We start from the raw sequence: 14,893 nt of genomic DNA, 5'->3' as shown, positions 1-14,893 counted from the left end.
GTCATTAAAAATGTTTTTTATTTTACAAAAACTGTCATTAAAAATGTTTTTTATTTTACAAAAACTGTCATTAAAAATGTTTTTTATTTTACAAAAACTGTCATTAAAAATGTTTTTTATTTTACAAAAACTGTCATTAAAAATGTTTTTTTATTTTACAAAAACTGTCATTAAAAATGTTTTTTATTTTACAAAAACTGTCATTAAAAATGTTTTTTATTTTACAAAAACTGTCATTAAAAATGTTTTTTATTTTACAAAAACTGTCATTAAAAATGTTTTTTATTTTACAAAAACTGTCATTAAAAATGTTTTTTATTTTACAAAAACTGTCATTAAAAATGTTTTTTATTTTACAAAAACTGTCATTAAAAATGTTTTTTATTTTACAAAAACTGTCATTAAAAATGTTTTTTATTTTACAAAAACTGTCATTAAAATTTTTTTTATTTTACAAAAACTGTCATTAAAAATGTTTTTATACTTAGCATATTTCAGATTGATAGAAATTATTGCACATAAATATAACGAAATTAAAACAAAAATCATTTTAATTTCGAATTATTTAATCAAGTAAAAATGCCATTTTTTTTAATTGCTTAAAAAGTTTAAGAGCTTTTTTTATAGTATTTTCAAATTAAATTCAGTTTTTACGATATTTTTTGTTAAATAATTTGTTAGATAATTTGCTAAAATATCTTAAAATTTAGTCAAGTAAAAAAAATGTAATTTTTACTTGATTAAATATTTCGAAATAAATGATTTTTGTTTTTGATTTAATTATTTTTATTGTGCAATAATTTCTATCAGTTTGAAATCTGTTAAACATAAAAACAAAATTGTTAATGATAGGTTTTTGTAGAAAAAAAATCCACTGATGTCGGCTCGCTGTTACGAATTCGGAATAAGGGCATGTAAGCAAGAAAAGTGAAATTAAATACGGGAGGCACCTGCTACAGAAGAACCTCTTAATCCTTCCTTTTGTGGAATTCATTCTACAGCCTTCTTCTGGAGTATTGTTAGAGTCCAGTAGAGTAATTAAAAAAAAAAAAATTGTTTAAACCGTAATAATTTCTAATATTTTTTTTTAGTTCATATTTATTCAGAAAACATATCCGTCGTTCGTAGTCATCTTTTTATTCTATGCAGATTCCAACTAAGAAGAAAACGAAAGTCATAGATGTTGACACGGTTCACAAGTGGAAGTTGGGTACTCCCACTAAATAATCAAGAAAGGAAGATCCTATTCTTGGTCTATCTTTATTTATTTTATTTTTGAGTGTGTGTTGAGGTGGGGGTAGGTTGCCATGATAATATTCTATTACGTCACTTCCTCATAGAGGAAAGCTACAAAATGCAACATGTCGAAACTGATCATCATCATCATCTTTATGTTTCTGTGCAAAATAAATAAATAAATAAATAAATAAATAAATAAAAAAGGTGAAAGAATGGCTGTGAAAATTAAACCCCTTCAAGTGAAAAAAAAAAAAAAAAAAAAAAAAAAAAATAATATATATATATATATATATATATATATATATATATATATATATATATATATATATTGCTTGATTAAAAGTGAAAGCTCCGGATAAAAGCTTACGACAACAGAAACATTACCAGAGATATAAATTTCTCTACGCAACTCATTTGTGCTCATGCGTGTATATGTTAGTTAGAACAATGCAAATAAGCTAAGAAAATCACAAAACGTCACAAGTCCATTTTGTAACGCATTTATTTGCTCAAAATATCTCGTGTCTTTCGTGAAAAAATGGGATCCTACAAGAGAAAATTTGGAGGAGGAGGAGGTGGGGGGTTGATGGCCGACAGTGCGATCAGTTTAAATATTTTTCTGTGCAAAGATAGCCTCGTGTGATGCAACGTACAGAAAGGGTACGTGTCGGTGTGGATCTAAGCTTAGAAGAAAATACTGTAATAGTTTTAGGGATCAAGGGTCGTCCTATGCGTCATTTTAAAAATGTTCCTATTTACAATGCCTCCCCACGGGACAGAGTTAGACACCAGGGTCGTTTTTTAACGTGGAGAAAAGGAACCAAGATAATGAAAGAAAAAAGCAAAAAATAAAAATTGTTCAAATTAGTTTTATTCGGAATACTGTTCTCACATAGGGTGTTATTTTCACAACGTTTCAGAAAGAAAAGCGAAGGAGGGGGGGGGACATCTATCATTATGAGATCAATTTTTGTCAAACAAATCAAAACAAAAACAACCAGGTATAGTGTACGATCTTTTCAGAGATGATATTGTGTTTATATAGATACTAGCTGGATTCCCGGCGTTGCCCGGTCGTACAATATACTTAAACATGATATTTTAATTCATGCAGGTTGCGTATGTATTATTATAGAATCAATCCTCTATTGAATATTATAGATTACGAGGAATATTTTGCCCGGTAGACTAATTTTCAAAAAAAAAAAAAAATAATAATAATAATAATAATAATAATGATGATGCAATGCTGTGAGGATAACACCCAAGACGAGAACAATAGTTTGAATAATTTGAATTCGGAATCGTCATAGTTGAAATTATTTTCACGAAAAGATAAAATTTACGTTTTCCAAAAGTTAGCAGTGATTTTGAACGAAGGACAAGTTTTTAAGAAATGGAGAATGTTTCAAGGTGCAATGGGCAAGCAGAACGACCAAGTTTGTTTTAAGGATACTTCGCCTAAGCGTGTGGCAATTATTTCACATTTGTTAATTAAACAAAGTTAGAGATTAAATACAATGATTTAACATCAAATGTAGACGCCAGTGTATTCTTTTGTCTGCAACAATTTTGTTTCGGTTAACATCCGTTTTGTATTGTCATCCCTTACCGAGCTTAAGTCAGTTCTGTGCTCGATATTTGTAACTTTTCCTGAAAGCTTATCCATACTGGATATTTTAAACTCTTTCAAAGCTGATATTATTTTCACATATTAATATTTATTTACAAAGATATGTAACAGGCTTCGCTACACTCGCATGACAATGTTTCGATCTGTAGTTATTAATAACCAAGATTTCATCAGGCGGAAAGCCTGTCTTTCCATCTAGATGTCCATATTGAAAGAAACATGAACACCTAAAGAAAAAACAGGCTTTTTCGCCTGATGAGATCTTGATTATTAATAACTACAGATCGAAACATTGTCATGCCAGTATAGTGAAGTCTGTTATACGTCTGTATAAATAAATATTGATATAAATAGTTCTATTTTATAAACCCGGTGGAAATTCTCTGGATTTTTTATCCTACGAATACATTCTTAACTTGGATACATAAATATAAACAAAATCTACGTAAATATATAAACGATAAAAACTTAACAGTAAATTGGCTATGGCATCATAGCGTATTGGATTAAGACGCTAGACTGAAATACATAAGGTCAGGGGTTCGATTCCTAATAGCAGTCAAGCTATGCTAAAGAGGGGCAGAGCCCCGAAACATGCATGTACGTAGATTACTGTTTAATATATATATATATATATATATATATATATATATATATATATATATATATATATATATATATATATATAAGATTTTGTTGTGGTTGCAAGTGGACAATAGCCGCAAAGCCGTTGTGTCAATTATTTTGGAGATGAAAATACAAAAGCATTTATTTAATGAAAAAGAAAATACAGACATTTTTTTTTTTTTGTCAGTATTTGCTAACAACTTGTTTTGGAAACAAAGTTTCATTATTTGAAAGCAAGTGCTCTCATAAAATGAGAGAGAGAGATTGAGATGGACACGACTGTATATTGTCACAGTTTAACGACAAGAAAAGAAAAAATATATATATAGCACTTCGGAAAAACCAAGAAAGAGCAAAATAAATAAATAAATAAAAATAAGAGAGGAAAAAAAAAATCAAACCTCTCCATCAAGTAGCCTTTCATGCAGTAGTAAAAAGAAAGAACAAGAACGAGGCTTATAAACATAGTAAGAAAATGAATTTGAACCAAAAGAAAGAGAAGGCGATTGAGAGAAATAGAAAGAGAATGAATATGACATGCTTTGACTAATTACCTTGTGGGTTCAGATCCCGACTTATAGGCCCGTTTCTTTCCCAGCCTTTCAAGACGCTCTTGTGCTTTGATTACAGGCCTGATAATACTCTTCCTCCGTTTGGCATATATAGCCAACTGCTGCTCTCTCCTGCAGATGCAGAGTAACACGTATGATTTCAACCAGGCAAAAATACATAAATTACCGTAAAAATAATAATAAAAATAAGATTAAAAAAAAAAAAGACTAAATATTTTTCATGTCCCTTTCTTAAGCTAGAGCGATCTGTACTCTTTCCAAAAACTTTGTAAATTCGAATCTACTCTCTCGAGAAATATGTTTCAGTGTACCATTTTTCTTTTTGGTCCCCAACAAAGCAAGGATTGGACCAAGTAATTCACTCCTGTTCCTCCATTCGCACTTTTCCCAATAACCACGCCTTGGATTTTTTGGAAGTTTTCACAAACATGGCGAAAGTAAATTTTTGCCAGAACGGATTTTCCGGGATAATGCTTACCTAGTGTATGTGTATGATAGTTAATGCTTGGCCAGAAGAAGATGGGGGATGCAGAGAGCTGAAAATATCCCTAAATCAACAAGATCATCTAAAAGATATTCTCTTCATTTGGAAAATACGTTCTTCAGCGAATGGGGAAAGTTCCGTTGAAATCGCTTTTGTGAGAAAAACAATATCCAAGGATATTTATAGGTAAGCCCCAAGAACGGGAACAGTCTTGAATGTTATCTTTGGTAAATATCTGGAGCAACTAACCCCAAGGTAAACGAACAATGTTACGGTTTTAATAATCCTTCTCTCCTCCCCATCCTCGATTAGCTTTAACCTTGCTAAAATCTTGATTAAAAGATTATATAAACTATGTGTAATTCCCTCATGATCACCAACAAATTCCCAGAACCAGCCAAGAGTTAAGAAATCCCAAGAGAGTAGGAGAGGCAACCATGGCTATCTCCGTCTTCAAAAGAGATGGAGAAAGAGCAGAAATTGAACATTCAAGGGAAGTCAATTTTGGGAAGAGCTCTCGAGCAGTTCAGCTACTGCACTTCTCCAACCAGGTTGGGTCCTTTTGAAGCTCTCAATCAAGAGAGCTTGTTAATAGGGGCTTATATGTGTCGGCTTGGTCAAGCAAACATTCAATGCTGCAAGTCATTCACCTAAGTAAACGGGTTCCATTTGTAAACTCAAATAATAATGATAAATATTTATTATTTGCTTATATACAGCATAATCACATGGATACAATGGTTTTCGTCAAATCACCAAAGTTAAGCATCATTGAGCCTGGCTAGTATCAGATGGATTGTCATTTGGGAATTCTAAGCACTGTATGTGCTCTCTGCTTATCTCAGAATTGTTTCCAGTCATCTTGAACCTCCACTTGTCACTGGTATTTAACAATGCCGACTTAGAAGAGATGCGGTTGGGGATTGCGGAACTCTTGCCACAAAAAATTCACACACAGGCACCCTTACAGTGGGTTTTCATAGTCTGTCAAGACTGAAGGAAGCTACAATTGTTTGTTTATAAAAAGAACTTTCGCTTAGTGTGAGGACTCTTCATTGCAGAGCTGACAGGATTAACAGACAGCTTTAGCCCAGAACAACGTGCAGGACGATCGTAATGAGTGAATGCACATGCTGCAACAAATGAATGCGCATGCTGCAGCAAATGAATGCACATGTGCATCTTCACAATTTCTATTTTCGATAAAAAAAAACAAAAAAAACTTTCATTGCCTTCCTCTTTGCTGCTTTCACTATTCTGATCTTTCTTATGATTTTTTATAAGGGCTGGCACCCAAACCCCCAACAACTCACCCCAACCGTGGCCAATGTAAATAGGAGGCCGTTTCACTAGAAGTCACGTGGCCTGTTAACGTCACAGAACAAAGTACAGCAGCCACGATACTGACTATTATAAAGGATGGTCATTTTCTGTTTCATTTCTCAAAGAAATTGCCAAGGAATTTATAAAGACTAATCCATAAGCGATTGGATTTTATTTTCTAAAATGCATTTAATTAAATTCAGTTTCAATATAAATTGAATCGTGTTCTTTTTCTTTTTAAATGCACTTTTTAAGTAACGAATAAACTAATAAAACATCTAAATGTTTACTTCTAACGCCTAAACAACACACAACTTTTCAATAAAATAAAATGTGCATCAAGTGTGCTTGAAAGCCAAATCACAACGTAATATTAGGAAAATAAAGAAATATTTTAATTGTTTGAAATTTATAACATAAATATATTTCAGAGGTATACTCCATCTTCAGTATTTTGTTTTTCTTTTTTTTTTCTTCTTTCTTGCCATGTTCTCACATTGCCTACGCACTCTTCCAACATTTCAAAATACAGCCGCTGAGATACAATGCGCGGCTCTTTGCAAACAGACTTTTCTTTCTCCAACTTTAAAACATGGCAAGATGAAGAAAAGAAAGAAAACAACATACTGAGGATGGAGTTTAGCTCCGAAATATATTTATGTTATAAATTTCAAACAATTAAAATATTTGTTTATTTTCCTTATATTACGTTGTGATTTGGCTTTCAAGCGCACTTGATGCGTATTTTATTTTAATCAAATTAAATAAACGTTTCTATATGGCATTCACACCCTTGATACACAACTTTTCCTTTTTTTGAATAAATTCTTATTTTTTTTCTTTTTTTGAATAAATTCTTGTTTTTCTTTTATTGAATAAATTTCAGTATGAATCGTGTTCCTGAGTTTTTCGCTTTTTCAATGCATTTTTAAAAAGTTTTCTAATTCTTTTTGTAAATAGCTCTTATTCATTATTGACTGTTCGATAGATCTTGCTTGTACCTCAAGCATGACATCATTTTTCAGTGATCAGGCCCGCTTTACGGTGGCTGTGCCTTAACCCATTTCAATAAATTAGTTTAAATTTTTATTTTGTATGCAAAGTAGCCATGAATATCCTACTATCAAACAGTTATGCAGTTACGGACAAATATATATATATATAATTATTTTTTTACTATAATAATTAAATACCTACAGACACTAGTGTTTCATCCTTTCGGGAATCTTCACGGACAAATATATATATACATCAGTGGTTTCGTGGCTGAATTCGAGTCTCATGACTGGCAGAAATTGTTACCCTACACTGATGATTACGTAAGCATGAAACACTAGTGTCAGTAAGTATAAATGAATAATAATAATTACATTTCAGAGAATTAAAATCTGGACAGAACATATGGGATGACCCGATATATTAACTGTGGTCTCCAAAAATTGTCACAAATTTAGTCTGATTTTTCTGAATGAAAACTGTTTCTTTTGCTTCTAAAAGTATGACGTTTTTTTTTTAAAGCATACGAATACATAATTTCACCAAAAGAAAAGAAATTCTCTCAAAAATGATTATTAGTACTTGGTCTTTCGAAATTGCTGTGAAAGGAAAATCGGAACACAAGGGAAATGGTTTGGGATATCAGGAAGACTATTCATTGCGTGTCTTCAATACTAAAGTGTGGAGTGAAAATGGCTTTTTTTTTATCTATAGAAAGGTGGTGAACACTAAGTGGTACACATTTTTTTTTATATCTACATTCAAAACAAAGTACAAAGGATGAAAAAAAGATGACATGAAAAATTTCATCATTTAAGGTTGTTTACAATTTATACAATAAACAAAATAAACACATTTCAAAAAAATAAAAAAAATACGTCCAAATTTCAATTAAAAAAATCTTTTTCTACAAATCAAACTTCTTTAGCACATTTTTCAGCCGATTCGTTCTTGGGCCTTCGCTTGTATCTTTTATGTCCAGTGAAATGAAAGAAATAAAAATTTAAAAACAACAGTGCCATAGCAAGTTGGACTCTAAAGCTTGGGTTGTGCAACTAGAAATGAATTATAAAACTTCATGAAGGTTGGGAAATGGATCGCTCAAAATCTTAACAATGAAATATATATATATATATATATATATATATATATATATATATATATATATTTTAGTTTAAAAACATCCAAAAACGTACACAAAAAACAATTTAATTTCAATGAGATTAGTTTATAGTGCTCAATAAAAAAGAGCAGGATATTATCTTATTCAATTTAGGTCAACAAAATTACCATAAGTCACTGCAATAAATCTACTCTTTCAGTCTTAAAAGACATCGGCAGGCGACAATAAACCTCCGGTCTTACTAAAGGACTAGCCTCGAGTAAAACTAGAGGTTTATTGCTGTCTGACGATGTCTTAAGACTGAAACAGTAGATTTATTGCAGTGACTTATGGTAATTTTGCTGACCTAAATTGAATAATATATATATACACCCACAAGTAAAGACCTGAAATTTCAGGAAAAAAAATTTAAATAGAAAATAATTTAAAATACATCAATACATTTTCTGAAAATTATCCATTATTTTTGGCTTCTATTCCATATCATGATTCATCAAATTTTTGACCACCATTAGTCGAACGAATTCTCTTGTGACCTTTAGAAATTGGCTACGTATAAAGACATAGGCGGCTAAATTTATTCAACAAAAATAATCAAACCGATTCATGTAATTTCAGCCCACATCAAATAAAATCACCCAGAAAGTAAATAAATAATATTATAGCAAAACTCACGGCTTGTATGGTGATAAAACTTCTCAAATGCACTTGTGATGTTAGGTTGTGTAAGGTGTTAACTTTGGTCAAAATCGCCTGTTTCTTCTTTCATTGGATTTTTTCAATTATAATTATCAACACTTATTGTTGACATTTCAATATAAAGCCTATCTAAGAACAATGCCAAGCGCAAAGTACCTTTGTGTGAAATTTCATAAAAATCGGCCCAGCTGTTTTGGAGTCCATAGGGAACGAACTCGCAGACAAAGTTCTTTTTATATAACAGTATAGATATATACATAACTAGCCATGCCAAGCAGATATTGTCTGAGAATATTGTTACTTTTATCATTAATTTTTGTTTTATTTTATTATTTTGCATTCTATCAAATCATATTTTAAAATAGGATTTTGGAAGAAATATGACCCCCCACCTCCCTTAAAACTTTAAATACGTTAAAAACATGTTAATATTTAATCCTACTTATACTAGACTTAATCTTTTTCTGAGGCCAAATCTGTCTTCACAAAAAAAAAAAAAAAAAAAAAAAGTAAAGTTAACGCAGATAATATAAGTAGTTCCTTTGGTCTATTGCTGGAAAACAAAATTCAATGAACGAGTCTAAATTTGTTTCAATCTCTGAAATAAAGATTTCTTTTTAGTGCAAAAATATCACTGAAATGTCAAGATAGATAATTAAAAAAAGAAAACGCATTCAATTTCTTTATTTGCATCGTATTTTTCTTTTCGATAAAAAAAAATCCTATTTTTCTTTTCAATAAAAAAAAAAAATTAACCAAGATGGATCAATACATCCATAAGTGGATATAATAATTCATAAACTGCGTTGTTGGATCTGAAGGATTCACTGTATGTCTGCCAGACAAGTGCAACCAATATTCATGATAAAATTAAGTCTACAAAATTGAAAATAAATATTACATTTATGAATTTTTGAGATTGTTTATTCATATTATTTGGATTATTTACACTACTGTTCTCCTCTAAACAATAGGGATTGGACATAAATAAATATTTCACAAAACTTCAGAAATGTCTGATGAAGGCCAAAGGAATAGTTGACCGAAACGCCGTGAAACAACAACTATGAGGATGAGGATAACAGTCCACAAATAAATAAAATATACAAATTACTCATCTCAAAGGATTCTAATAATAAAATAATATACCATTTGTTGCGGACCCAACGATGAAAGACTGGATAAGAATGAAAACCTAGGATTTATAAGGTCAAAAAATCCAACCTTGATTGCCCTTCAAGTCTCGGGCGCAGCAGATAGAGGCGTTGAATTTATGGTTTCAGTTGAGCGTTGTCTGAAGATAGCGGTTTCAATCCTACTCAAAGCCGGCCAGAGAATTAGTTTGCCAAAACGTGGCGAGACAACGACAACAACTATGGAAATTGGAATAAATGTGTATTAAATACTGTTTTGTTACTAATTTTTCATGCCATAGCCGGGGTTCTACTACACATAGCATTGACTACCACGACCTTGTCAAGGAGGTTAACCAAGCATCTTTCTGAAAACGATGCCATTGCTAAACACCTTAGTAACCAACATTCTTGTCCCCACCCTAATTTCAAAAACTTTTAGTAGACAAACCATTTATTATTAAACTTACCACTAACAAACAAACTCCATATACTTAAAAGTATTACTAATTGAAGGTTAAACAAAACAAGTATTACTAAATTTCAATAACAGCGATAATATTCTTAAAAAAAGTAACATTAATAGTATATTAAATAACGTTAGATTTATATATAGTGGGACCTGTGGAAATTCCACAGCAGACTCTTTTATATGTAATATATTAATGTTGGCATTTTTGTGGATGTTCAGCGTAAATGGAGACACCCCGATATTATTGTAGCTCTTATGTTAAAACTGCAAAAGTATTTATTTAAGATAGCGGTGACAATCGGCATAGCCTGGTCGTAAAATATGCTTAAATATGATATTTTAATTTATGCAGATTTCATATATACAGAGTTAATTTTCTATCGATTCTTATATATTATAAAGTTGTGATTTGAGTGCATCAGCTTGAATCGAAACCGAAACCAAAACTTATAAAGAAAACAAATATATATATATATATATATATATATATATATATATATATATATATATATTTATATAGATATATATATATATATATAACTTTAGTTTCTTGATCTATAATCTAAACCGAAACCGAAACCAAAACGTATGAAGAATTCTTGGTAAAATTATTTATTACAAGAAATAGGTCATAACAATTAAACTACAGTAACTCGAAAGAAAAAAGATGTAAATGTGACACACAAAATAACACACACGCTAAGGATCCAAACGAAAATATGTAGGTAAGAATTGGCAGTATTATTAAACGAAACATACCCAAAATTATAAAACGTAAAAACTTTTAATCAAACAAGAATTTGCTTAGAATTTGAAACGCTTACATTCTCTTCTATAGTTTAAATGCTTCGAAGCTTCTTTTGAATTTTGAAGGGTCAGAAAAACAAAAAAACAAAAAAAAACACTCTTTTCTCCAACTATTATCAAAAGATTAGAAAGGCCGACTTATTTATGAAGAAAGCAAGATGCGTTCTGGTAGATTTAATTTCGTAATGAAATTATATTTTTTTAATACAATTATCAAAACTGCATTTTTTTTCAATAAATTTTCGATTAATAGTATATAAAAAAAATCTGTAAATCACATGGAGACGAGAAACATACATAGATTGACACACAAGAAGTGGTCACACATGATTATTGATGTAGACAAAGACACAAAGAATCTGATTGGCTAACTAGCAACTCCACACGTATGTATAAAAGCATGCATTATCAGCAGTTACATGCAATAGCATGACGAATCTTTACAGGCATGAAATGCAGAAAAAATTGTGTAGCTTAATTGCCATACATAATTTCATAACTTACTACCTAGCTCTACTCACGTATTAAGCAATGTTGAAAATCGATACATAAATAAATAAATATATATATATATATATATATATATATATATATATATATATAGACTATCCAGGTTGTATGAAATTCCCTTTTCCTATAATTATTTCCATATAATTATCATTCACCACTTATAAAACTATTTTCAATATTTGTGCTGAAAAGCAAAATATGTGTCTATTCACAGCTGAACATTTTGCTAACCACATTTCATTTCCTCTGATGATATGAGCTTTTATTGAAAATCTATGGATTAAGGAAATCAACACAACCCCTTCTATATATTCCTTTTGTCAAACAATAAATTCTTAATTCGAATATATGTGTCTGTATGTTGTTTTTTCATAATTTAAATATAACAACTAAACTTATATATTGCTCTATGCTTTAATATTGAGCTTCTCCTTTTTGGCTAGGATCGCCCTGAAAGTATTACTTTTATAGATATACAGACATATGCAATGTGTATCATTGTAATTTTATCTATTATATATATATATATATATATATATATATATATATATATATATATAAAGTGAACGTGTCTGTGTGTCTGTGTACATTTTCCTTCGCAATAACTCTTAATTTTCAGTCTACAGACTCAAAATTTGATATACAGGGTACTGAGATTTGGGAAAATTGATGTGATCGGTTTTCGGCCAGAAATTTGTCTGTTAAGGGGTCAAAGTTCAACGATTTGACCTTCGAGAACTCTACCAAACTCCTCCAACAATTTTAGTCTAAGCACTTGAAACTTTAGATATAGGTTCCTTGGGCATGGATCTAACTTAATAACTCGATTTGAGCCGAAAACAAATTTTAAAGGGTCATAATAGGGGTCAAAGTTAAAAAAAAAATTGACCGGTTTTTTTTTGCTCAGCATACACTTAAAAACACCTGGGAAACGCCGGGTACCCATGCTAGTATATATATGAGAGAGAGAAAGAGAGATGGACGAAAAGAGAGATGGTCATCGACTTGTTAGATTAGTATGACCATCGCCAGCAAAATCCAATATGAAGTTGGTCAATGCGTGTGCAGCGTGTGCTGAAGGATAGTCCAATGCAGCAACAACATCAATTGATCTGGAGACAGACGGATGTCAGATATCCGGAATTAGCATTGAAAGCGAGTGTGCTACCAGAGTCTTCCTTCACATAGAGAAATGTTTTTACACATCTAAAGAAAGAGAGAGGGGGGGGAGGGATAGACAAACACAGACACATAACTATATACATAGCTCATAGCTACAAACATGAGATAGAGATAATGGGATAGATGGACACATCATGAAATATATAGATGTCATGCCTATATAGAAATAGAGAGAAGATGAACACACACACATGAACGAGAGAAAAGAAAGATAAATATGCATAAACATATATTGAAAGGCATACATGCATAAGAATATACATGCATATAGATAGAAAAAAAAATAGATATACATGCAGATACAGTATTTGTTTATCCGCCTATCTAAACATTAGTGTGTGTTTCCTATGTAAAAAAGGTTTGAGAATTTACATAAAAACTACAAGTATATTCATATGAATAATTTTCTCGAGAAGACAATGGAAGTAGTACAAAATCTTTAAGTGACCTCCAAGAGAGCTATAAAACTTAAAATTATGTTAATTCCTATGGCAAACAAAAGGCTCCTTTTATTTGGCTTATTTAACATAATGGTTGAGGTGGTCACTAATGAGTCGAGAGACCAGAGTTCAGTCCCTGGTCAAGTCATACTAAAGATCAAAAGAATGTAAATTGATACCTTCTGGTTAAACAGTCAGCATTATAAGATGAGGATCAAGAGTAAGTGGGGCCATCTTGTGAAAGGAGAAGTACTCTCCTTTATATGTGGTACAAATAAACTTAAGTCTATGCCTGACTGGCCTTGGCCACCAAGTTTCACTCATAAATTTCCAACAGTCTTTGTTTTATTACCATTCAAGGATATGCTCAAATGTGCATCCCTAGTTGGTCAACACTGTTAAACCTGACATAGTGATATGGAACAAGATGGAAGTAGCAACCCTAGTTGTAGTTGGCGTCCCCAATGAGCTGAGAAAGAGAACTAAATACTAAGGTCGAATGTCTGACACAAAAAGAAACCAGAACTGTACAAAGATTTTGATAATTCCATCATAGATGACACTACTCATAAAAAAGAACTTAAAAACTACCTAGTGAACCAAATGCAAGAGAAATTCAAATCATGTTGAGGGAAAGAGAGCATGTGATGTTTCATATGAAAATATCGAGTATCTATCTTGGAATTGCAATATTGAAATATGAATAATAATGGTGCTATAAATTAGGTATTAGTAAATTTATTTTCAATGTTCATGAGTAGCAGGAGGAGGACTTACACTGTAGGGAGGGCTAATAACCCCCATGTTCTCTACAATATTACTAATCGAAAACATTGTCGATTGGATTAAATATTTAAATTGATAATAAAATCAACTGGAAATAATAGTTTTGTTTTTAAGAACAGGGACAAGTATTTACTAGAGATGATTGATTAAACAGACTGCACCTAAGGGGATGGTGAGAATCATAAAAAGATCTCTCGGTTGGAGTCTATGAAAAAATGAGTGAATTCCTGTATTATGTCTCATCTTCAGCAAATGTCTGGCATCCAGCAGGATGTCCCATATCCCAACAAAAAAAAAAAAATAAAATAAAAACAGAAAACAAAAGTAGGGATTATGAATTTTAACTTTTCTTTTATGTATTAGTGATGCAACTTTTTTCTTTGAATGTCACAAAATCTTTTTTTTTCTTTTTTTGATTGGTTTAATCGTTAATCGAACCCTGCATGCGTGATAATCTTTTTTTTTTCCTGAATTCTTTAGATTTTCAAAAATAATTTCCATAGAAAATCAGAAAATATAAAAAAAAAAGTGAAAACATTACATTAAAAAAAGAAAAAGAAATAAAAAACGGAATTAAAAAAAGAGAATTCAAAGAAAAATTAAAAAAGGAATTTTAATAAGAAAAAGGAATTAAAAAGAAAAAGGAATTAAAAAGAAAAAGGAATTAAAAAGATAAAAAAGAAAAGGGATAAAAAAGAAAAGGGATAAAAAACAAAAAAGGGATAAAGAAAAAGGGATAAAAAAGAAAAAAGGATAAAAAAGAAAAAAGGATAAAAAAGAAAAAAGGGATAAAAAAGAAAAAAGGGATAAAAAAGAAAAGGGATAAAAAAGGAAAAGGGATAAAAAAGAAAAAAGGGATAAAAAAGA

General features: G+C 30.7%; 1 protein-coding gene across 6 annotated transcripts in view; it reads right to left on the bottom strand.

Annotated features, from left to right (window-relative positions):
* LOC145247521 (mitogen-activated protein kinase kinase kinase 13-like) overlaps positions 1-14,893 on the bottom strand; it is a 280,001-nt gene that overhangs the window by 67,675 nt on the left and 197,433 nt on the right. For 5 of the 6 annotated variants that reach the window (XM_080109342.1, XM_080109340.1, XM_080109343.1 and 2 more), the window contains exon 11: positions 4,054-4,182. The exons of the other annotated variant lie outside the window; for it this stretch is intronic. In XM_080109342.1, the coding sequence (XP_079965468.1) occupies positions 4,054-4,182 (129 nt within the window). The remainder of the gene's footprint in view (positions 1-4,053; positions 4,183-14,893) is intronic. 6 annotated transcript variants of the gene reach the window in all.

Source organism: Euprymna scolopes, chromosome 25, assembly GCF_053919585.1.
Source record: "Euprymna scolopes isolate OS-2025 chromosome 25, ASM5391958v1, whole genome shotgun sequence".
In the NCBI taxonomy this organism is placed as follows: Eukaryota; Metazoa; Mollusca; class Cephalopoda; order Sepiida; family Sepiolidae; genus Euprymna; species Euprymna scolopes.
The sequence above is the reverse complement of the archived record's forward strand: the minus strand, read 5'-3'. Positions and strand labels throughout refer to the sequence as shown.